The 24294-nt window shown below is 42.9% G+C and overlaps 1 protein-coding gene across 1 annotated transcript in view; it reads right to left on the bottom strand.

The window, feature by feature from the left end:
* DACH1 (dachshund family transcription factor 1) overlaps nucleotides 1-24294 on the bottom strand; it is a 653381-nt gene that overhangs the window by 76518 nt on the left and 552569 nt on the right. Inside the window, exons 9-12 of the mRNA XM_060235063.1 lie at nucleotides 17461-17612; nucleotides 6484-6631; nucleotides 1835-1978; nucleotides 1300-1368 (exon numbers count right to left, since the gene is read on the bottom strand). Of these exons, the coding sequence (XP_060091046.1) occupies nucleotides 1300-1368; nucleotides 1835-1978; nucleotides 6484-6631; nucleotides 17461-17612 (513 nt within the window). The remainder of the gene's footprint in view (nucleotides 1-1299; nucleotides 1369-1834; nucleotides 1979-6483; nucleotides 6632-17460; nucleotides 17613-24294) is intronic.

The raw sequence follows: 24294 nt of genomic DNA, 5'->3' as shown, positions 1-24294 counted from the left end.
AACTGATAGAGAGACACAATAATGATTACATTTATAAAGAAGCGAAGTCCCATCCAAGTAAATAGGACTTGTTTTTGAGTAATGCGCTTTTTATTTTGAGTAATCCAGGTAAGCCCGTATGGCAAGTACTACACAACTCCTGTCTAAGTCCTCCAATTTTTGCAAAATCCAAACTGTCCAATGAGCAGCCTGTCATCATCTAGGTGCTATCTTGCTTTACCATGTTCATGCGTCACAAAACAATTTATGGCATCGCTGGTGTAGAGTTTCCTGAGGTGTGAAAATAAACTTCCTCCTGTATTTTTCACAGATGCGTAATAAATACAATGCTTATCATCTTATTTTTTTCTCTCGTCTACAGCCTTATTTTAGTATAACAGCCACTACACCCTTGAAGGAGCAAGAAAACAAGATTCAATAACACACACACACACAAACACACACACACAAGACAGCAAATGATACTTTTAGAGTGATTGCCTTTAAAAATGCAAGGGAAAGGCATCTCTGGGAGATTACTTCAGCTAATCATTTTAGGCTTGTCTTTGAAGAATGTACCTTCATTTAAAATTGAAAATAAATGCTATTTTTTGCTTTTCGGTATTCATGTCAGCATATTTAGCATACCAGCCACTGCAGAGCTTATAAAATAAATACAGCCTTCCCAATTTGCTCTTCACTAATTTTTTTGTGTGTGTTTGCTATCTATCAATCAAAATATGAATAATAAGCTACAGAATATTTTTGCAAATTGTGGGTGCGATTCTGTCATCTGTTACGTGAAAGTACCAATTAATTAAATGAGATGAGCAGCTAGGATCATGGTTTAATCTCTAAGATAGGGATCCTCAGCTTTATTTGATGGGTTCAGTTCCTTGCGAGGGATTTGCTGACTGTTCTGAAGTGACGTCTTTGTTTTACAGATTACCTCCTTATGAACCCAAGCTTTTCACTTGTACGGCAAGTACATTTATCAAAAGAATCTTTTGTACAGATACAGCTGCCGAAGATCCACAAAAAGTTGTCTGTCTTGGCCATGCATTGTCTCAAATTAATTATTCCTCTTTAATTGCATTATATAAACAGAAATGACCTGCTAATTTAAAGGAAATCTATCAGCGCAAAACGAATTCTCTCTTATACATTAAAAAAAACCCACAGAAGCTAGATGAACTTGACCTTGTATGAACTTGTTTTGATGTGGCCCAGATGGCCGGCTGCATGCTTGAATAGCAGGCTAGAGCAGAGGAAAAACTAATATAGTAAGATCTAGATTTATAGCCTTTTGCAGATTCCTACCTTGTATTGTCCTTTCAGCATCTGTTCTGCCCCCGCTGCGGTCAGCTTCTATCTCTGGGGTCAGAGAGTCTAAAAGCAGAGAAAGGTAAGGCTGACACATATTTCATTTGAGTCTTAAAACATCCCCCCCTCCTTTTTTTTTTTTAACAACCTGTTACTCTGGTCTTGAATTAAAATACAATCAACCTTTGCCCTGTTTCTCTAATGTTGAACAATGAGACAATCATTTTAAACTAGCACAATTCATGAGAAATAGAAGTTGAGCCCAAAGCAGAAAGTTGCCACCTCAAGTTAAGAGTTCAATGAAATTGTTTTGTTTCAAAGCATTTGTTTCTTCCTTGCAAAATACAGATCTCAAACCTGCAAATGGTAAAGGGGTTAAAAATCACTTTCATGGAGATAAGGACTGTTAGTTTTTCTTCAGTGCAGTCAAAGGGACTGACCATTAACTATGTTTCCAAGATGACCATTCTTTTCACTCACATCATGCGAACCAGGCATTAATCATATAGATGCAAAAGAGCAGATTTCTCACCATTTAGGACCCTGAGATTATCTGTGGAAGCCGCCTGTTTCAATGTCTGCTCTGCTTGCTCTCGCCGCTTGGTCTCAAATTCAAGCGCTTCCTGCAATTTCCTCTTGGCTTTCTTTTCCTTCTTTAACCTTTTCTGAATTATTGCTGTCACAGAAAAAAGAAAGTCTTTTCAAGTACAGCCCAAAGTCTTCAGTAAGTTATATTAAAAATGTAAAGGCAGTCCCCTGTGCAAGCACCAGTCGTTTCCAACTCTGGGGTGACGTTGCTTTCACAACGTTTTTGTGGCTGACTTTTTATGGGGTGGTTTGCCATTGCCTTCCCCAGTCACCTACACTCCCCCCCCCCCCCCGGCAAGCTGGATACTCATTTTACTGACCTCGGAAGGCTGGAAGGCTGAGTCAACCATAAGACGACTACCTGAACCCAGCTTCCCCCAGGATCGAACTCAGGTCATGAGCAAAGCTTAGGACTGGAGTACTGCAGCTTTACCACTCTGCACCACGGGGCTCTTTTAAGTTACATTACATTCCTTTAGAAAAATGTTACCATGATAATTAACATTGACCGGATAAACATGCTTAACAATTTGTTTACAGTCAACTGTAACTTTCATGGACAAATCTTACGATGCTCCACATCAGCAAATAATGGTTATAGCGAAGCATCCCTCTCCCTATACAAGATAATACCACAACTCATAGTTTCAGGTGGTGTTATGTATGTGGTGTACTTCTTGTGCTTCTGTCTAGGAGTTCTTGCTAGGCCCATGGGAGCTTTTAGGACTGAGCCTGGGGATGAAGGAACAAGGGGTATCCAAATCCTTGCTTCCCTGGTCCAATGACCGACCCCCTGCTGGTTCAAATGACCCAATGGCGTCTTAGCATGGGAACTTGGGATGTATATAGTTGGCTTCATTGGCCCAGTCCAGCAGTCTTTTAGTTTCAGCGCGGCCATGCTGTAGCACAATAAAGAGCTTTGATCGCTACAACCGCATCTCTCCATGCATCGAACCCACTATATTACAGGTGGGCAACTGTCTTGTCTGCTCTAAAACAGCTAGATGTTCCAACAGAACATCTGTTAAAGACCAACTAGATTTCCAGGGTATAAGCATTAAAAGGAAATGCAGACTGCTCACAAACCGCCTGCTCAGAGCGGCATCAAGCCAACCCAGGGGACCTTTCCTTTCCTTCCCACTTATACTGCTTCCCCAGAATAATCGTTAATGTCCCTTGCTGCTTTCCAGATTCTTTTTTCTCCCACTAGGTGTGAAGCTACTCTGTCCCCAGCCCAAGCTCATGCTCCGTAATGGACAGCTTCACCCCCAAAGCATTACAATTTGTAACCATTTTTCCATTAGAGTAAACCGCTGAGACAAACAAACCCATGACATCTTTCAAAGCCCCTCCCCGCGTGGTGATACCTTTGTATTCTTTCCAAGGTACCCGATCCGATTAACTCCCCTACTTTCAACCTCCTCTTTGGGCATGCTTTCATTCGCCACCTCTCTTGCCCTTTGCCGCCCTCCTTCTAAGCAGGTAGAAAGAGAGTGTACATCATCCTGACACCTGCAGCAAGACGAGGCTCCTTTTCAAGTCAAACATCAGATAGATGTATGACTGTCCAATGGAGATGGAACTGATAAAACCGGGGGCCTCTCTCCCTGATCTAATGATTCAAAGATCTCCTGGTTGGGGGGGCGGAACCCCAACAGATCTGTGATTGCATCCGAGAACTGATTTCTTGTTACTTTTCTCAGACATGAGAAAGAATTGTCTTTAAAACGGCTTTATGGTTTAGTGTTTTATGATAACCATGCTGCAAATAACCTTAATGACTACACAGGAAGGACAGGCTGCCTTTCTGAATTATGTGTGCGTTGTAGCTTAATCCTTTGCAGGTAAGACTGCGGACTGCAGAGACAGGGTAAGTAATGCCTTGCTGTGCACCTGCCCTCTTAAGAAATACAGCGTTAGTTTTACTACAATCATAGCAGCCGCCACAGTCAAAAGCAGTCACTAATTAGAGGATAGAAATGGAAATCAAAGGAAACGAGACGAATAAACATGTCATGGAGCATAACTCGTAAGCAGCGTAGTGTATATATGTTCCCATATAAGGGTCCCGTGCTATTCAAAGCATACAAAGTTTTACTTTTTGCTCATTAGCTCACTTGTTCACTTATAATCCTAGCACATCAATCCTAACCAGATTTACAGAGAAGTATTTTTCATTGATCTTATGGAGCTAGGATGTCAAAAGACTTTTAAATGCTTTTTTTTAAAAAAGTGGGCATTCCTGCTCTTGGCTGATCACTGAAATACCCACAATACTTTGTGTGGTAGCATTAATATTGATGTAATGACAGGAAGCCTATAGAAGATAGGTTGTGGTCACTGGACAACTTTAAAGGTTTCGGGTGATGGGCAACAAGAAGCTTTGCTGTACAAAATCCAATCACAGTCAGAGCAACTGTAAGATCAACTAAGAGCATGTGTGTGTGTGTGTGTGAACGGCCGTCAAATTGCAACTAATTTATGGAGGAGGAGGAGGAGGAGGAGAAGAAAAGGAGGAGGAGGAGGAAGAGATTGGATTTATATCCTGCCCATCACTCAGAGTGGCTTGCGGTCTCCTTCCCTTCCTCTCCTCACAACAGACACCCTGTGAGGTAGGTGGGGCTGAGAGATCTTCAAGAACTGCTCTTGAGAGAACAGCTCTGTGAGTACTGTGACTGACTCAAGGTCACTCAGCAGGTGCATGCAAAGGTGTCTTCAGCAAGGGGCTTTCAAGGCAAATGGGAGGTAGAGGTGGTTTGCCATTGTCTTCCTCTGCAGAGTCTTTTCTGAGAGTCTTCCTTCCAAGTACTGACTCTGCTTAGCTTCCGGGATCAGATGAGATCAGGCTGTACCATGCTTGCCTTTCCTCCCGAACTTAGGATACCACCCCTTTTCCTATGGATGACAGCAGCCTGCATAACCATGGACCACAGCACATCCCACTTCCAAGCCCACTTCCATCTACATCTGCTGCCCTCCCCCACAGGGAGCAAAGGAGAACCCCTCTCATCCCATCAGGTACATCAAAGCGCCTAGCTGATTTTATAATTAACCTCAGGGAAAAAAATGACTAATTTTTGGACACCCACTGAACATGCAGGCAATTAATTCAATTTCCCAGATTAATTACAAATTTTACTAAAGAAGGGGGTTCATTAACCTTACGTAATTAGAAAACTCCAGTTCTGGTGTCATGACTCCAACTAAGTTTCCCTTAAGTTGCCATCACCAAAGTGAGGCCCCAAATTATAATAATGAAACTAAGAATTAATTAAAAGGGATAGCCAAGTCCTGTCAACATTAGTAGGTCCTACAGCACATAAGTATTCCCTTGAATGCTATGAATTTTTTTTTAATATCCATATGGATGATATTTAAATGCTTCGAATGTAGCGAGGACAAGATATTAGGTTCAAAATCCATACAGCAACAGACCTGCCACACAGAATTAATATATTTTTTCAAAGTAAAAACCTTTAAAAATAGAGCCCTCACACCAAATTGTTCAGAGCATAATTCTGAGCATGACTACACAGAAGTACGTCCGATTTCATTCAGGGGAGCTGACTCCCAGGGCTCTTTTTTTAGCAGGAGCTCCTCTGCATATTAGGCCATGCCCCCCTGATGTAGCCAATCCTCCTGGAGCTTACAGTAGGCCCTGTACTAAGAGCCCTCTAAGCTCCTGGAGGATTGGCTACATCAGGGGGGCGTGGCCTAATATGCAGAGGAGGTCCTGGTAGAAAAAGAGCCCTGCTTATTCCTAGGAGAGTGTTCCAAGGATTGCAGTGATAGTGAATTTAAGCTAGGTTCTCTTGGAAAAAATAAACTAAAGGTAACATCATACCTAATCCAAAATACCTTATCCAACATATCAGAGTTCGTCGGATCGTGCCCGACTTGCATAATGGCCAAGAAGCGAGGGGGAAAACCTCCTGGCCTACTGCAGCCCCTGCCCACCGCATCCTGGCCCTGGTCAGTGGTGTCCATGGACTTTATTATGGAGCTCCCCGCTTCACAGGGGAAAGCAGTGATACTGGTGGTGGTGGACACCTTTTCCAAGCAAGCGCACTTTATCCCTTGCAAGCAGCTCCCCATGGCCAAAAAGCTACAGACAACTAGTTCTCAAATAAAATGGATTAAGCTGCTACAAACTATGGTCCGTTTACTTTGAAGTTCCACGTCTGACACAACATACCATTGCAAAATTAGGAAGAGCCCTGCTGGATCAGACTAATCGTCCATCTAGTCCAGCATCCTCTCTCACACAGTAGCCAATCAGGTCCTCTGAATGCCAACAACAGGGCAGAGAGGTTGAGGCCTTCCCCGGATGTTGCCTCCTGGCACTGGGACTCAGAGGATTAGTGCCTCTGAATGTGGAGGCCCCCCTCAGTCACCAGGGCTAGCAGCCATTGATAGACTTCTCCTCCACGAATCTATCTTATAAGAATGTATGTAAAGCATGGGTTACGCCCAGTGACTCCCTTCTGCCAGGCGAGAAGTCTTCCCTTCGTCTGTCAGAGGGAGACTGTTCACTCACTGGAATGAAATTGTTGGATCCAATCCTCTAAATGCCGGTCAGGTTATCACGATTACCTCTATTCTTCTGCTCCACCGCCAGCTGTTTTTCGAGTGTTTCCCTCAGTTCCCGTTCCCTGAACAGCTCCATCTTGAGCTCTGTCTTTTCCAGCTGGACCTGCTTCTCTTGAGCTCTGGCATTGTCTATGGCAACCTTTAGAAGGCCCTGGACAGAGACAAAGACCAGCAAAGTGGTTGTTTAGAAAATGGAAACAATCCGACGTATCTCCACAGTGTAAAATTCTAGAAGTAACCTGTTAAACAAATTACGATCCTGTATCTCTGTTTAAGCGTATGTGCAGTCTACTGTCATTTGATTTTCATGTGAGCAGAACTAACAGAAAGAAAAGGTCTCTGTTCAACCAATGGAAACTCAAACTTGGGTGGCAAAGGCAAAGAGGAACGGCAATGTTATAGCAAGCAAATCCAAGAAGCCACTGTGTACAGGAAGCCCTACATTGCTTACTTCAGGGGTGGAATTCTAGCAGGAGTGCCTTTGCATATTAGGCCACACCCCCTGATGTAGCCGATCCTCTAAGAGTTTACAAGGCTCTTTTTTGTAAGCTCTCAGAAGACTGGCTACATCAGGGGTGTGTGGCCTAATATGCAAAGGAGCTCCTGCTAGAATTCCACCCCTGGTTTACTTCAGCATTACAGTATGGTAGTGCCATGCCATGCATATCCAGAGCTGCTTCAGATGCAAAGTGACTGCACACTCTGGAGATTCGGTGCATAGATGGACTCTTCAATTTTGCCAGTTCCTTGGGGTTTTAAGTTCTCAGAAATTAAGAATTAGGGCTATTAGGGAGTTCATAGGACATGAGAAAGACAGTAATTGGTTGGGTATGAAATTAGTGCAAAGTAGAAAACTCAATCTGCCAGACTGAGAGGGGGAGAAGATGATACCCATTCACAAAGTAGGGTTGCTAACCTCGAGGTGAAGCATGGAGATCTCCTGATATTACAGCTGATCTTGAGACAGAGATCAGTTCTCCTAGAGAAAATGGCTGCTTTCGAGGGTGGACTTTATGGCACCGTTCCCTGCTAAAGTTTCTTCCCTCCCCAAACCCCACTTTCCCCAAGCTCCATCCTGCCTCCCCATCTTTTGGTATTTTTCAACACAGAGATGGCATCCCCATCTGTTTTATTTTCAGACGAAAGCAGAATGTGTTAACAGGGTTTCCAACTCCAGCTTGGGAAATTCTTAAGAGATTTGGGGGGTAGTATTTGGGGAGGGGAGAGTAAAATGCCATAAAGCCCCTTCTCCAAAGCAGCTATTTTTTCTAGGAGAACTGGTCTCTGTAGTCCAGAGATGAGCTGTAATTCAAGGAGCTCTCCAGTTTCTACCTGAAGACTAGCTACTCTAGCTACTCTAGGATGCCCCATAGTACAGAATACCCCACAAAACCAAGCCAAATAAATATAAAGAATAAAAATTATACTGATAATTGTTCTCATTGAGCCAGTTTGGTGTAGTGGTTAAGAGTGCGGATTCTTATCTGGGAGAACCGGGTTTGATTCCCCACTCCTCTACTTGCAGCTGCTGGAATGGCCTTGGGTCAGCCATAGCTCCTGCTGAGGTTGTCCTTGAAAGGGCAGCTGCTGTGAGAGTCCTCTCAGTCCCACACACCTCGCAGGGTGCCTGTTGTGGGGGAGGAAGGTAAAGGAGATTGTGAGCCACTCTGAGACTCTGAGATTCGGAGTGGAGGGTGGGATATAAATCCAATATCTTCTTCTTCATCGTAAAAGCAGTAGCTTTATAGAAACATTCCCCAAACCTTTTAAACAATATGTATGCATAGAATATATATTAGAAATTAAATGAAGTCAGTGGTTAAACCGAAAGAGTCAGTAATTAACATGCTGGATACACAGATCCAGAACATTTTATTGCAATATTTTTTTCTCTCCCCCACTCAGTTTGCACAACCTTTGCTTTGCTTATATTAACAGACCACGGTGCAGTGTTCATGAAGCCTACCTTTAGCACACCAAGAGTAAGCAATATTCTACTGCTATCTACTTCTAGTCCAATGCATAAATGGAAATTACCCCAGGTTAAATGCCACAAAAAATAATAAAAAACCTGAGTGCGGTGTATGAGCCCTTAAGATCACCGTTTCAAACAATATGCTGTTGTAACAACAACAACAACAAAACTCCACACACACTGTCCTTTGTGGCCCAGCATCAGAGAAAATGTTAAAACCCACAAGCAAAAGCCTCCTTTATATTTTTGACGATCCCTTCTCGTTGAACAATAAAAATGAGCTGCTATGGCAACTGCCATCTTTCCTCAATCAGCAACATTCATGTACATGTTTCTTCTTCATCAGGAACAAACAATTAGTAACAAATGAAAGAGATCATTACATCAAGTGCCCTTTTAGATCACCCCAATTAAAACTTTAGTTTAGCTGTATTTTAATTCTAACATACCAAATTCTAATTTTCTGCTCTGATTGCTCTTGTTGACTTATCTTTGAAAGATATACTTGGCAGTGCAGGGCTCAGAGATTTATTTAGCAAGATGCCAGTGTTGGCACCACTTAACGTGTTGATTGGTTGTATTATCAGTAGCAATGGAAAATAAATTACTATTAAACTATTATTGTCCTTGGCTGACAAAACACAATATTTTGCTGTTCTTTAAATATGAAACAATCATGGATAAACATGGAGAATGAATGCTAAGCTGCAACCCTGATGTGCATAATTTTTTGTTAAGCACCTTTCCAGAACACAAAGCTTCTAAGAGCACATTATGTTTGTGTTGAGTTTCGGCACCATATCTTCTCTGCCGCCTGATTCTCCAAACATATTTTTGAAACACTTTCTTCTAATGTCGCTAATGGTAATGCATTGTCAACGGCTGCTCATTATGGCTGGAAAAATATTAGCATCTTTGGCTCCAAAACCCAACGAGGGCTACTTACAACCTGTGGAAAATGAACTTTCTGCTTTTTAGAAGTTCTGTCAGGCACATCGGTGGGGCGGCTAATGCAGACAAAAAATTTTCCACTTGGAGCCAAATAGATGCTGATGAAAAAGTGCTTCCCCTGCCAATGATAAGCCTAATGTTTTTGGAAATGAAAAGAGGTATTAGCCCACATTCAGTGTAGCAATATGTGAGAAAGGCAAATAATGCAACACCTAAGACCCCTGTATGCCTTTGAGCTAGCTGCAATAATATCGATGGCTTGGCTGGTGCTGGTTTGTGTGAATCCTGTTTAGGATCCCTTGTGTAAGATTTCAGAAAACACATGTATATCAAGCTTGCCATTGCCATGGCTAATTTTCCATTACAGCATTAAATCGATACACTGCCAAACAATTCAAAATGTGGTGCAAATAGAGCTTACAGCAACTTAAACTCATTGACTTCAATGGTATTTTAAGCAGCACAATTGTGTGCAGGATTGCGGCTCAGGACAGTAACACAGAGAAATGTTTCCCTGTTGCAAGAATCATTTACAACGGAGTGCTTTAATGGGAGGAAAATGAGTTGGGGAGAGGTGATCCTTACCTTGCCCCCCATTCCACTAGCTACTATTACCCAGTTTGGCTTCCACTGACGGAACACCTAGTGAATTGTCTTAATCTTCACTTTTGTTCATATGATGATGACACATTTTGTAATGACCCCCTGTGTCCCATTTGGTGCTCAGAAAGTCATATGATCCACTCCAGTCATGTAGACTGGAGGCAGTCATTCCCGCTCCCCCCCCCCCTTTCTGCTTCCCAGACACTCAAAGGTGCAAGCTGATTCCAGCTCCAATCAGCATTTCATCTATTTAAATCTATTTGGTCTTCTTCTCTGGATGCAGAGAAGAGACATCCGGGGTTCCTCCCTTGTTTGTTAACATCTAATCTGATGAAGTGTTCTGAACAGGCCTTGGATTCAGCAGGAGCTCACAGGAACGCAGCTCCTGAACCTTTCTGAGGGTTCCCCCTCCTCCTCCCCAACTACCTTGTCCACTGAATAGTAGGTGCAGCTGCACAACAACCCCTGGATGATCTTCACCACCTATTTTTCTACAAAGCGACCCCTGGTTCTGAAGAACTTAAACATTTGCACAAAATCTTTTGTTTTATAGTCTAAGTTAGCTAATGAGTTAAACAAAGAACTGTTTGAAATTAATGAAGCTCTGTCTCAACATTCAAAACAACCACTCTTCTTCAGGACAAACTTAATACATTTGCTCAGGCCTCATTTTGGGCAAGAGCTCACAGGAGCGGAGTTTTGGAACCTCTACATTTTATTGCTCTTTCTTTCTTACCTTCCCCCCCTCCCCCCAAAAATACTTGCTCAAACCCCCTCTGAGAATTTTGCTGAACTCTAAGATTTGACCAACTTTCTAATATCCCCCCCGCCCCCCCCCCCAAAAGGGAAAATAACCAAAACGTATCAAGCAGACAGATGGAAATCTTCATCATGCCACTGTGGCCACATAGGAGAAAGTAATTTAAAAGTATGCAAGTAAGGTTTTAGTATGACAATTATAATTCAAGACACATTTTAAGGTAGGTGCTGAGCTGATATCATTCAGTACAACTTCTGGTGATGTCAGGGCTGTGTGGCATATGCAAATGAGCTCTGGCACCTCTTTTTCTACAAAATGACCCCTGCATTTGCAGATCCTAAAGCACTAAATATGAACAATGCTGATTTCAACAAGACTTAATCATAGCTAACTTTGGCTCCTAATTAGTAAGTGTACTATAGTTAATGCACAATCTCTCCCCTAGTTAGTTCCAACTATAGCTGTCATGTGGTTCAATTGTTATTCACTTCTGAATAAACCATCAATGCTGTTTTTAGTTTTATTTGCATCCTTTGTGCTTCTCCAAAATGCCCTAAGTAGACTACAAAGTTGTTTAAAAAAGTGTCCTATAGAGCGTCACTATGGGAGGCCATTTTTCTTCCAGAAGTGAAGTCATGCTGCTGGTGTAACATTGATGTGGTGCTCCATAGGATTTGAACAAAGCTCTATGGTAAAACCACAACGTTTAGCACTGAAGAAGTGAGCAGTGACTCAGGACCCTACCACAAATTTTGTTATGTCTTTAAGGTGCATCTGAAGTTTTCCTAGAGTGTCATGACCTCTCTTCCCCCCTCCCCCTTATTGCCCCCCTCCCCCGATGGCTGGCAATCCTACGTGTAGTGAAGGAAAGACACTTCAGCAGGAGTGCTATATTTACAGTGGTGGCAACAGCAGCAGTGCTTATCCTTGACTTAGATTTATTCAGATTCTACCTCCACTCCTCTTGATTTTATTACTTTACAGAGGACCTTCAGACCTTTGGCCTTCTGCAGTGACGGAGTTCTCTTTCTGTACTGAGGAGGGGCTGGATTTTAATCCATTTTGATCATTATGTCCTCTTCAGTCCTTTATTCCAAATTCCAGAATTTCAGGGTAGAAAATGACAGGTGTTTGAGTTATCCTTGAAAGCATGTGAATTATTTCATTGATGATTCGTCTAGAAAGTACTTTACAGAGCATACGGCTACTTGTATATTGTGTGTTTACAGAGCACTGCCCAAATGGACAACAATTCAAAAATCACTCAATATGCTGATTGTTTCACTCCCCAACCCCACCCCGGTCACCAAAAATGGCTATTTTGTGTACCACCTCTAATAAATACATAAGACAACAACTTGTAACTTCCCCCTCTCATTAGCATGCCGGTGAAGAGAATTTAATTCTTGTAAATGTTTGCAGAAGGCAGATTGGAAAAAAAAAAGTGTCGAATTCTGTTGGTGCTAAATTGCAGCTTTTGTTTGATCTAATGCTTGCAAATTATTTTGCAATATTCATATCTTGTTGGAGTTACAGGAAACTCCCAAGTGCAAATACAATCTTTGCTTTGTTTTCATAGGTGACTTCATTTTGCTGGCTTCTTCTCAACAGCAGCGTCTACCGAGTTCATAAAGAGAATATATCTGATGAACAGAGCTTTGATTCTTGGAAGCTTATCCTCTGAAAATCTTACTGGTCTCTGAGGTGCTACTAGACATGGATGCAGCTAGCCTATATCGGTATTTTAAAGGTTGTTTTCAAACTAGAAAAAGTCTTTGCAGGCTCAGTTCATTCAAATTATCTATTCATATCATCCTTTGCTGCTATCATCTCAGGGGTTAAGTCAAAACTTGGATCACTAACTAGTTTAACATTTAAATCAAGGTGCAAACATCCAGAACTGAAACAAAAGTTGCCTTTTTTTAAAATATACTGAAGCAAATATGTGGTAATGTAGTTTAATAAAGAATAGCTTCTCTTCATTGTTAGAAAAAAAAAAGCTACCTACATTTTCTTACTCATTTCTTACTACAATAATGCCAAAACCTAAGGCCCAATTTCCACTGGGGTGGTAAACCTACATCTGGGGTTGTATCCACTTTGATTCACGTGATAGAAGTAAGACTGCCAACTCAGGGTTGAGAAATTTGGAGAGTGGAGTCTGTATTTGGGACAGGGTTTGCGGGGCAGGGTTGGGGTTTGCGAGAAGGGAGGGACCTCAGCTGGGTATAATGCCACAGATTTCATCCTCCAATGCAGCCATTTTCTCTAGTCATCTGGAGATCAGCCATGATTCATCCAAGTCCCATCTGGAGATTGGCTATCTAGACAGAAGCCTCATCTACATCCCTGCCTCAAAACATACTTTGCAGAAAGAAAATGAGCATTTCTGGAAGAAGGTCGTCATGTTGAACAATCAAACGATTCCATAAAACACAAGTAATTAAAATATTATTTCTGACAAAGTTTATTTATTTATTTATTTATTCCGGGATTTATATCCCGCCCTTCCCACGAGTGGCTCAGGGCGGCTTACAACAAACAATAAAACAATAAAATTGGAACAAAGTAATTACATTTAAAATCAAGCATTTAAAAACCTAAAAACCTTAAAATTATTTAGCATTAAAACTATACAGTAATCACAGAAATCTAGAAAGCTACATTTATCCAGTCAGGCGTAGGCTAACCGGAAGAGGGTCGTCTTACAGGCCCTGCAGAACTGAGTAAGATCCCGCAGGGCCCTCACCTCTTCCGGTAGCTGGTTCCACCACATAGGGGCCATTGTAGAAAAGGCCCTGTCTCTAGTTGTCTTGAGACGCACTTCCTTGGGCCCGGGGATGTTGAGAAGATTTTGAGTCCCAGACCTCAGTACTCTCTGGGGAACGTGTGGGGAGAGACGGTCCCTCAGGTAGGCAGGTCCCAGGCCATATAGGGCTTTAAAGGTAATGACCAGCACCTTGTACGGACCCGGTATGTTATTGGGAGCCAGTGCAGAGCCCGAAGACTCGGCCGAATGTGCCCCCATCTTGGGAGGCCCAGTAACAGCCGGGCCGTGGCATTCTGCACCAGCTGCAATTTCCGGGTCCGGCACAGGGGCAGCCCCATGTAGAGGGCATTGCAGTAATCCAACCTCGAGGTGACCGTAGCATGGATCACTGTTGCTAGGTCGTCGGGGTCCAGGAAGGGGGCCAACTGCCTTGCCTGTCTAAGATGAAAAAACGCGGACTTGGCAGTGGTCGCTATCTGAGCCTCCATCTTTAGGGACGGCTCCAGTAGCACCCCCAGGCTTCTGACTCTGTCCGCTGGCCTCAGCGGTACACCGCCAAAAGCTGGCAGGGGGATTTCCCCCCCCCCGGTCCCCGACGGCCCAAACAAAGGACCTCTGTCTTCGCAGGATTCAGTGTCAGTCCACTCAGTCTGAGCCACTCAGCCACGGCCTGTAATGCCTGATCTAGGTTCTCTGGGGCGCAGACCGGTCGGCCGCCCATAAGTAGATAAGTTGAAATTTAAATGACAGGTTTGGAATACCTAACTGCAGGGCTTTTCTTGAGCAGGAACACAGTTCTGGCTGGCTTGGCATCAGGGGGTGTGCCCTAATATGCAAATGAGTTCCTGTTGGGCTTTTTTTACAAAAAGTCCTGTATAAAACAATGGGGACATCAGGGGTGTGGCTTAATATGTAAATGAGTGCACAGATGTCCCAGTCAGCAAGCATGCCACCGCTTTTTGTTCCCGCTGAAGCTTTTAAATCAGGTTCAAGGGTAGGCCAAAGTAGAGTGAGTTGCTGTAATTCAGCCTGGAAGGAACCATTGCATGGATCGCTGTTGTCAAGGCACAGGAGGAAAAATAGGGAACAACTTACATGGCTACTTGAAGATGGCAGAAGGCTGATGGGGCAACATTAGTGACCAGGGCCTTCACTCCCAAGCTCCTCACCGCTGGCACCAGTGTCAATGGCACCCCACCAATGGCTGGGAATCGGATTCCTGAACCCATCACCCCATGGCTCAGAGACAAGGCCTCCATCTTCACTGGATTAAGTTTCAGCCAACTCTGTTGTAACCAGTCAGTCTTGTCTTTGACATGTATAAGTCTATGAACACTTAGCTGGGAATAAGTCTCTCTGATTACAGCGAGACTTTCCTCTCTGTAAACATGCACAGGATTGCACAGCTTTCAGTGTGAAGGGAATTGTTTCTATGGAGTTCCATTTAATCAGTCCTTACCAGAGGTATGAAGACAAGATTTGCCATCACTATAAGAAATGAACCTAAAGCAACCTCCAAAGAAGATGATGATATTGGATTTATATCCTGCCCTTCACACTGAATCTCAAGAGTCTCAGAACTGCTCACAATCTCCTTTACTTTCCTCCCCCACAACTAATACCTTGTGAGGTAGGTGGGACTGAGAGAGCTCTCCCAGAAGCTGCCCTTTCAAGGACAGCTCTGCGAGAGCTATGGCTAATCCAAGGCCATTCCAGCAGGTGCAAGTGAAGGAGTGGGGAAATAAACCCAATTCTTCCAGATAAGAGTCCGCACACTTAACCACTACACCAAACTGGCTCTCAAGGAATCAACATATACAGCTCAATCAATTAAAATTTGCCTAAACCGATTAAAATTGACTTGCACTGATAATGTAGTGAAACTTTAAGCAATTAACCTGCAGTTAAATCAATTATATCTTCTAGCCTTATTTTTTTTTAAAGATATCATGAGTTCTCCAGTGTTACTTCTGGGAAAGAGATAGCCATAGACGTGCAGAAACAACACCGTCAACTGCAGTAAACTGGCACCCACACCGAAAATCAATTAACACCTATTAGTTGCCCTTTAACTTCTGTTAACTAGTTCTTGCTATAAATTAAATGGCATGTAGGGACAGTGCCAAGCCCATATAAATTCCTGAAAGACTCTCCGAGGAGCCAGCAGAACTGTGTCTTGCACCCTGGCTTGGCACTGAAATGAGATCTGAGGATTAAGAGCCTCATCTGAATTGATGCTGCCGTAGCAGAACTGCAGTCTCTTTCCAATACTGCCCAGTACAGGCATTTAACTTTAGGGGTCCTTCAAAGAGATAGACGGGGCAAGCTACAAGGAACAGTCACAAGAGTTCCATTTGCACCTTAATCACCTGTGCTAGCTTTTCTTTCTGTCTAGCTGCTCTGTTTTTTTTTAAATGATTAATTTATCTCTTATCTATTTATTTAGAAAAATTATATGCCACCTCTCCAGAGACCGGATTGAGGCTCTTCACAACTAAGATAATACAAAACCCTTCAAACATACCTATTAAAAACAAAGCCATTCAAACACAAGGTTATGAGATGCTTTCTCATCCTTTCTCCAAACAGCTCAGATGTACATGGTCTCCTCCCTGTTTTTTTACTCTCATCCAATCTTTTTGAGGTAGGTAACTGTGCTTTGATGAAAATGACCAACAGCGAGGAACTGTGAATCGTCCAAGTATCTTTTGTTGGTTTTTAGCCCTCATCCAAAAAACGATGTTCATGTCGTACAAGACTCCAGTCTGAACATGAATCCGTGATCTGAATAACCCTGCTGTTCACGAAGAGAATACAGCACTCCTTCCCCCCATCCCAATCGTTTATGATTATGTTAATTCTCTGAAGGTACTTCTGTCTACTTGCGCAAATGAGATTCTGATGTGCTGAACAGAGAACCATGTATGCTATCCACCCTCAGTTCCTTGGAAGAAGGGCCGGATGTCAACGTGATAGATTTTCAACACTTCGGCAGATTGTTACCAAGTCTGGAAACTCTCCAGGAAATGTATCGAAGCTACTCCAAGTATGTGTGTGGGGAGAGAAACTGATACCACTTTTCCCCCTGCACAGTCTTTGTTGATCTAACCAATGTTAATTTTCTTTCTGGTATTTGTTTGGGAATGCTTTTGAGAAGATGAACATGCAAGGTGCAGCTGGGAAGACTATGAGATGGTTCTGGGGGGGGGGGGGGGTGGTACATGCGACACAACCATGTGGTGGCAAAAATTCCATCTGCCATACACAGGATCACTATATATGCGAGCAACCTTTCCCCTTTTCTCTCTATCTCACTCCAATCTTTCCTGTGCCAGTATGTCCTATAATAGGCTAGTAAAAACCCTAAATAATGTTTGAGTCAGTGCACTATACATAATAGACAGTTGCGTAGGAAATCTACATCAAATTTGGTAATGCCCTTTGAAGTCTATTCTTTGAAGATAGCACTAGAATAAGCTTATTTGTAACAGAATTGATTTTTAATTTTTCCCCCTTTTATATTAAGACATATTTTTCATAGATTAACATGTCATTTCCACCTTGGCATTAAGGCAGCTTAAAATAACTATTTATTACAGCAGGTTTCCTCTGTTTAATACCAGGGAAGTTAAGGAATTCACTACAAATCATTATTCCGTAATAGACGGTGCATTTTCCACAGAAAGCTGGTGCCACTTCCATATCTGTACACTCAGAATTATAAGCCATATTTTATGTTCTGCATTTAGATCGTTTTATAAAGTCATTTGACTACCGTGATGTCTTTAATAGTTTAACCCATTACAGAACGAAATTCCCTCAGTCTAACGAACTAGTTAAAGCTCAATTGATTGCATTTGTGTAAACAGTTTGCTGGCTTATCTGAGTCGGTTTTTCACTGATCTCAAAGACAAGGCCTACCTGAATGTTCGTCAGAAGGGTTTCTATAGAAGACAATCCATCAGGAAATAGAAAAGGAGATGGAAAACCTGGAGGTAGTGGCTGCCCGTGGCCAGTTAGCGAAAGTTTGTCAAGGCTGTCTCTTGCGGTTGGTGTGGAGAGCGGGGTCTCATCTGTATGTGATTGAAACAAAAATATAGAACAAGTTACGCTTGTCTGTTTTTATTAGACCTCAGTAATGGCTTCCCTAGTGGTTTCCAGAACATTTATTGCAAATTGGTTCCTGCTATCAGGAGAAAATGCTTTCTGCTGAATTTTCTTTAATGAAAAAGCTGTGGAGATACAACAAGATAACATTAATGAGTAACTTTATAAGCCTTTTAAATGCAGTCTCTAATGAGACTGAGTTTACAGTGCCATAGAATCTTTTTAAAACAAATATTATCTCACATATACTTGTGATAATATATTTAGGCTGACTTTATGTGTACCTTCCCAATTATCTCATTTTAAGTCTGTTAGCTTGTTTGGATTGACAATAGATGGATATTTCCTAATACGATACATATTTTTACATTGCATGTGTGTGTTTTATGTGCAGATAATTCTCATTTAGTTAACCCATAATCAACCATCTTCTTGGTACAAGAGGAGGAGGATGCAAAAACAGATTTGCATACGCAGATTGCCGTTATGGGTCATGTGGGTGCTATATAGGTGGCAGTGGGATGTGTGTGTGTGTGTGTGTGTGTGTGAGTGCTGCTTCCAACAATGGGAATTTTACACATGGGTTGTTTTCGCACTCACCTTCCGCCGGCGCGACCCCCCTCTTCACCGCGCAGGATCTTTGTGGATTTCGCACTAAACGCTGCGGAGCAGCCAGAAAAGCCGGAAGCTCCCGTCGCAAAAGCCGCGCAAACGCCAAACTGCTTTTTGGCGGTTTCAGTTTGAGCGGCTTTTGCGCCGGGAGCTTCCGGCTTTTCTGGCTGCTCCACAGCGTTTAGTGCGAAATCCGCGCAGATCCTGCGCGGTGAAGAGGGGGGTCGCGCCGGCGGAAGGTGAGTGCAAAAACGACCATGGTGTTCCTGGATACAGGACCTTCCCTCTGCAGTAGTGCAAACTGAAACCACATGATGAGCTAGTATCACTGCAAACATCCATGCTTGAACTAGTAAACCGCTCATTCTTTCCAGAGTGTGACAACCTTTTGCCTATTGAAAGAGGGCCTCACCATTAAGGCTTCCAAGGAATGCCAATCTAAGAGACTCAGAATAATATCAAAGAATAAATAATGACATGACTGTATTGTCCCTTTTTTCACATTCATGTTTTCTTCCAACCCAGTTTGATTTGAAGAAGTTACATTTAGAAATAATAATTCTAAAATTATTGGCTGATCTAACGGCATCTTTTACCCCCTCAAAATTGGAGTCTGTTTTTGGAACATCATACTGGTGGATGATGAGTTGCACTAGGGTAGCATGGGATTATTTTATTTACTTTATTTATACCCTGCTTTTCTCCCCAATGGGAACTCAAGGCATCTTAGATAATTTCCCTCTATGATTTTATCATCACAGCATCCATGCAAGGTAGGATGTGACTAGGAATGTGGGTTTGGTATAAGCCAGACTGCATAAATACCTGAAAAATACCTTACTGGTATTTCTCAGGTATTTTTTCAGCCGAATCAGATTATCTAATCTGATTCAGCTGCCAATAAACTGAGTCCGAATAAAATACAATCTTATTCAGCTTTTATTCACCATGCAATTCAGCTTTACCAAACCAAGCTGCCAGCCATTTAAACTTAACAGCTGATAGTGGGGTGAGTGGACCTGTTTGCTAGCCTGAAATGCCAGGAAACAATTTGAGAGATCTGTTTCACTTCCCTCTGCTTGGAAACAGGGAGAAGTGAAACCAACCACTCAAATGGCTTCCTTCCATTTCAGGCTGACAGGGGGGCAGATGCACCCATCCACTGTCTGCCTGAAATGCCAGGAAGCCATTTGAGAGGTCCATTTTGCTTCTCTCTGCTTGGAAATGGGTGCAAAACGGAGGGGAAGTATGGAGCTGAATAAATTCGGCAATACCAATTATTTCCCAAATTCCAATATTGTTATGATATTGGGATTTGGGAATATTGGTATATTTCAATATTTTTCAGTTTTGCTATACCTGAACCCCTAAAATACCATTTTTATGTGCACTTGCTCAATGTCAGTCAACAAAGTTTAGCAGCAGAGTGGGGATTTGAACCTGATCTCCTAGATCCTAGTCTGTTTCTCTAACCCAAGGGAGTAAAACGTGCGGTCTGAGGACTGAATCAGTTCCCCAGAGAGCTTCTATCAGGCCCACGAGCAACTCACTGTCATCTGCTTCCTTCTCTCACTTGCTTCCTTCTGCTTTGCCAGGCTTGCTCAATTGCATAGGAGCTACAGAGCGAAGCCTCTATTTTCTCCATTGGTTGACTAGCACATGAAGCAACTTATGTACAAAAGCTCACAATGCCCAGCTATTTCATATTTTCCCCTGTGTCTTAGGTGCAAAGCATTGTCCATGAACAACACCTGAACAGCATACTCAAGATTGCTACAGCACACACATTGTCTCCAGATTTTGATGCAATGATTCAGAGCAAGAGGTGTCAGTTATCAGAAACTTAAATAAACAAAATACTGCAAGAGTGCTAATCTTTTAAGCATATTTTAAGGTGTTTTTTTTTTTAAAAAAAATTACATTGTTTGTCTGTGTCCTTTATAAATTTTATATCTTTGCTACCTGGCATTAAATGTTATGACACACATTGCCTGGTCCAAGAAGGGCTCATTTATATCAGATCCAGTCCTCATAACAAATGAGTTTTACACCGCTGCATTCTGGCACTGGCGCTGGCATTTGTGCCACATGTAAATACAATGCAATGTCATTAGTACTTAGCACTGATAAAAGTGCACTTCACATCCCCGGTCTGCCATGGAAGCTTTCTAGATGATCTCAGGCCAGTCTCTGGCTGTTTCTACACTTGACAGAAGATTCTCTCTTGGTGCGCATTTAAAATGTTCATCTACATTGCATACTGCTGTCACTTCTGCCTTGCTTTGCATTATCTTAAGTCGTCTACACTCATTTTCTTCAATTGGCACCGAAAGCGGTTTCTTCCTGGAGTTGCTCCTCACTTTACAAGAGTACTTTTGAACAGGAGTTTTCTGCAGGCGGATTCAGTGCTCATAAAATCGGAATCAACCCTGTGTGTAGAAACAGCCTCTCTCTCCCAGCCAAGCAGACCTCACAGGGCTATTGTTGCTAGGACAAAATGAAGGAGTGGGGAATGATACTGTAAGCTATTTTGGGACCCCACTGGGTAGAAAAACAGAGTGCAAACAAAGAAATAAACGTACTGTAACCTAGATGCATTAATAGTGAACAGTTTAAGCACCGGGCAGGAACAGATGTCCCATACTGATGTTATTTAATACATTTTTATTCCACTGTTTCCCCAAAGAGCTCAAGACAGCATACATTTGTCTTCCCTACTTTATTTTATTCTCACTTTTGAAACAAAATAGCTGTACCAAACTTACCAAAAAAGTTTTACGACAAATGGAGATTTGAACTTGGCTAGTCCCAGGATAGTCTCTAATACTTTTACTCAGTACACCACATTAGCTCTCTTGCTATTACGCACATTTAATTTTGATGAGACCCAGCTAATCTCTGCACTTTTAAATCCCATCTATTGGTGCAAACGCATTCTGGACTTGGACATCTTTTACATTTTATGGAGCACCCTATGCTGGAAGAGTAATCGAAGCGAGACCCTTTAAGTCGACTGCTTGCACGTCTGGACTCCTTGTTGGAAGGATCAATTCTTTGGATGATGTGGCTTTAAATTTTGCTTTTTGTAATGTTTGTTATTTCACGAATTATTTCAGTTGTTTGGTCACTATAACCATTGGTTGTCTGTATATACATCCCACCTATAGGCTGGCAGCCCTACAAGTCATGAAAGAATGATTTGGATCCACCGACTGCTTAACTAAACAGGGTGCTTTGCTTCAGAGGATGGTGGGGGGTTTTTTGCTCCAGAGTTTCTCTTCACTCAGTGGAAGAGAATGAGAAGATCCAACCCGAAGTGGTAACAACTTATCTGCTAGTTTATCTGCTCGACTTGGGAAGGATGTCCTCTATCCCCACCCCCTAATCAAGGGGGGGGGGGGAAGTATTATTAAAATGAAACAGAACTGCAGCCATTCTACACATTGACTAAATGCCATTTATTAAAAAAAAGGTTAAAAAAAATAGTTGGAATGTACAAATAAAGGCCTGAACTCACGTTGAACTCTTTTTAACGAAGAGTTTAACTAAGGAAAGAAATCATCTGATGTAAAGCGACTTTGTTTTCTTCATGTGTCGTGTGAAATAAACTTTTGTGTGAGCAGGTCTGAAGCAAAACAAATGTCTATATCGCACACAGGAAGACAGGATATTTGTGGATGCAAGATAAGGATATCTTAAAAAAATGTTTTTAAAGGAGGAAAAAGGATAAAGATTGCAATTATTAGCCAATGCAAACAATCCCCACAGATCATAGTACAAAAATGATACAACCCTTCCCATTAAAATATTTCACAAATTCTTATACAAGCTTCACATCACCATGCTGTGGCATAACCAGACTCCTAGCAGGCACTGTGACCGATTTCACACTCACCTTATGCCACTCTTACATTTGCCTTCTCAGCACGGCTCCCTTCTGATTCCCCACTATCTGCCCCAGGGCTGTAGCAAGCATTGGCATTTTTGCGCAGCAAACAGAAACTGGTTTTTAGCCCGGGGGAACTGGTTTCCTTGCTGTAGCCCCGGGGCAGAGGAAATCAGAAGGAAGTCGTGCTGAGAAGATGACAGTGAGAGCGGTGTAAGGTGAATGTGAAATCAGTCCATATTTAAAGTGAATGTAATTGTTGTGCTCAGGAACCTAATTCTTTAATTCTACTCCAAAAAGACAATGTACATTTCCTCCATAAGCCTCTGTCACGAGCAGCTCCTCTTCTCACCTGAGAGGAGTCATAACCCCTCTGCTGCAACAAATTGTGCCACTCTCTCACAGCCACTGCAGTCCCTATCACTTGTCTGTGTCGCAGTTACCCTCATCACAGGTCCCTGCTTTCTGCAATTTCATAACTTCATATCCATAGAGATATTTTTTTAAAGGTAAAGGTAGTCCCCTGTGCAAGCACCAGGTTGTTACCAAGCCATGTGGTGACATCACTTCATGATGTTTGCACAGCAGACTTTCTATGGGGTGGTTTGCCATTGCCTTCCCCAGTCATCTACACTTTCCCCCCAGCAAGCTGGGGACTCATTTGACCGACCTCAAAAGAATGGAAGGCTCAGTCAACCTTGAGCCAGCCACCTGAACTCAGCTTCTGCTGGGATCGAGCTCTGGTCATGAGCAGAGCTTGGACTGGGCCATGGAACACTGCCTTCTTTCTTTCTTTTTTGCAGTTGGACATGAACCCCAATCAAGAGGAGACGGGGTGGAAGCATGCAGTGACATGCACATCAACAATTCCAAGAATAAACTGAATGTGCATCCAAATGAATATCTAAATATAAAATTTCCCTACCAATTGCATTACAATATGATATGTATTCAAATGCCATCTAAACGTACACTTACGAGTATCCTCTCTTCTGGATCAGGACCAGTAAGTCCATATAAAACAAAGATGAGCGATGCTTGCATCAATATTGCAATGAAGGCATTTAGTGCCAAGAGAGATACTAAATACAGGAACTGAGGCCACAATATTATCTCACGTGCAGTTTATACAAGTAGGAGAGACCATTCGGAACATCCTTGTGAGGGCATTTTGGGCTCAACTCTCCCCACGTTTCCTGTTGCAGGGTCCAATGACATGGGCAGGCCCAGCACATGACCTACTGAGGCTTGTAAAGAAGAACAGGCAGCACTGGCCCCAGGGTGTGTGGTGCCCAAGGAAAGCCCCCCCGGCAGTGCAGCACCATCGCACCCCTCTGAGCGCGCCTCACCATGGCGTGCCACCTGCCCCATCCCCTTCACATCCCCTCTATGCAATCAGAGTGCGCTGTGCCTGGGCCGTATTGGTTGTGACACGGCATGTATCCTATCTTTCAAAGAACATGCTGGAGGCTTCTCCCCCCCTCCTTTCCAAAACCAGAAGGAAGGGGGAGCCAAGCCTGCTCCAGCACGTTCTTCGAAAGATAAGATGCACACTGTGTTGCGGCCGGCGGGGCCCAGGTGTGGAGCACTCTGATCGTGCCTGAGGGGAGACGAAAGGAAGGGAAGGGAAGAGAAAGGAGGGGACAGGTGGTGGTGGTCGGCGGGGGAGGCAGGCAAACTAGGTACTTGCCTGGGGCACTGGGGGGAGGGAAGCATAATTTGGCACCCCCACCCTCCTGGCGTCCTAGGCAAACTCCTAGTTTGCCTAGTGGGTGATTCGGCCCTGGTTACACTTTGTTATAATCATTGTTTCATACAGTCATCACATGAAGCTGCCTTTTACTGAACCAGACCATTGGTCCATTGAGGTCAGTACTGTCTACGCAGACTGGCAGCAGCTCTCCAGGGTCTCAGGTGGAGGTCTTTCACGTCACCCATTATCTGATTCTTTTAACTGGAAGTGCTGGGGATAGAACCAGTGGGGAGGGAGGGATATAAATTTAATAAATCCCTCCCCTTCAATGGGGAGGAAGGGATATAAATTTAATAAATAAACAAACCTGGGGATGCTGAGGATTGAACCTGCACACTAAGGAGATGCTGTGCTACAGTCCCTTCTTCAACATTCCGTATTATTTTGTATTTTGTTT

Source organism: Heteronotia binoei, chromosome 3, assembly GCF_032191835.1.
Source record: "Heteronotia binoei isolate CCM8104 ecotype False Entrance Well chromosome 3, APGP_CSIRO_Hbin_v1, whole genome shotgun sequence".
Classification (NCBI taxonomy): domain Eukaryota; kingdom Metazoa; phylum Chordata; class Lepidosauria; order Squamata; family Gekkonidae; genus Heteronotia; species Heteronotia binoei.
This window is presented reverse-complemented; position numbering and strand designations above follow the sequence as displayed.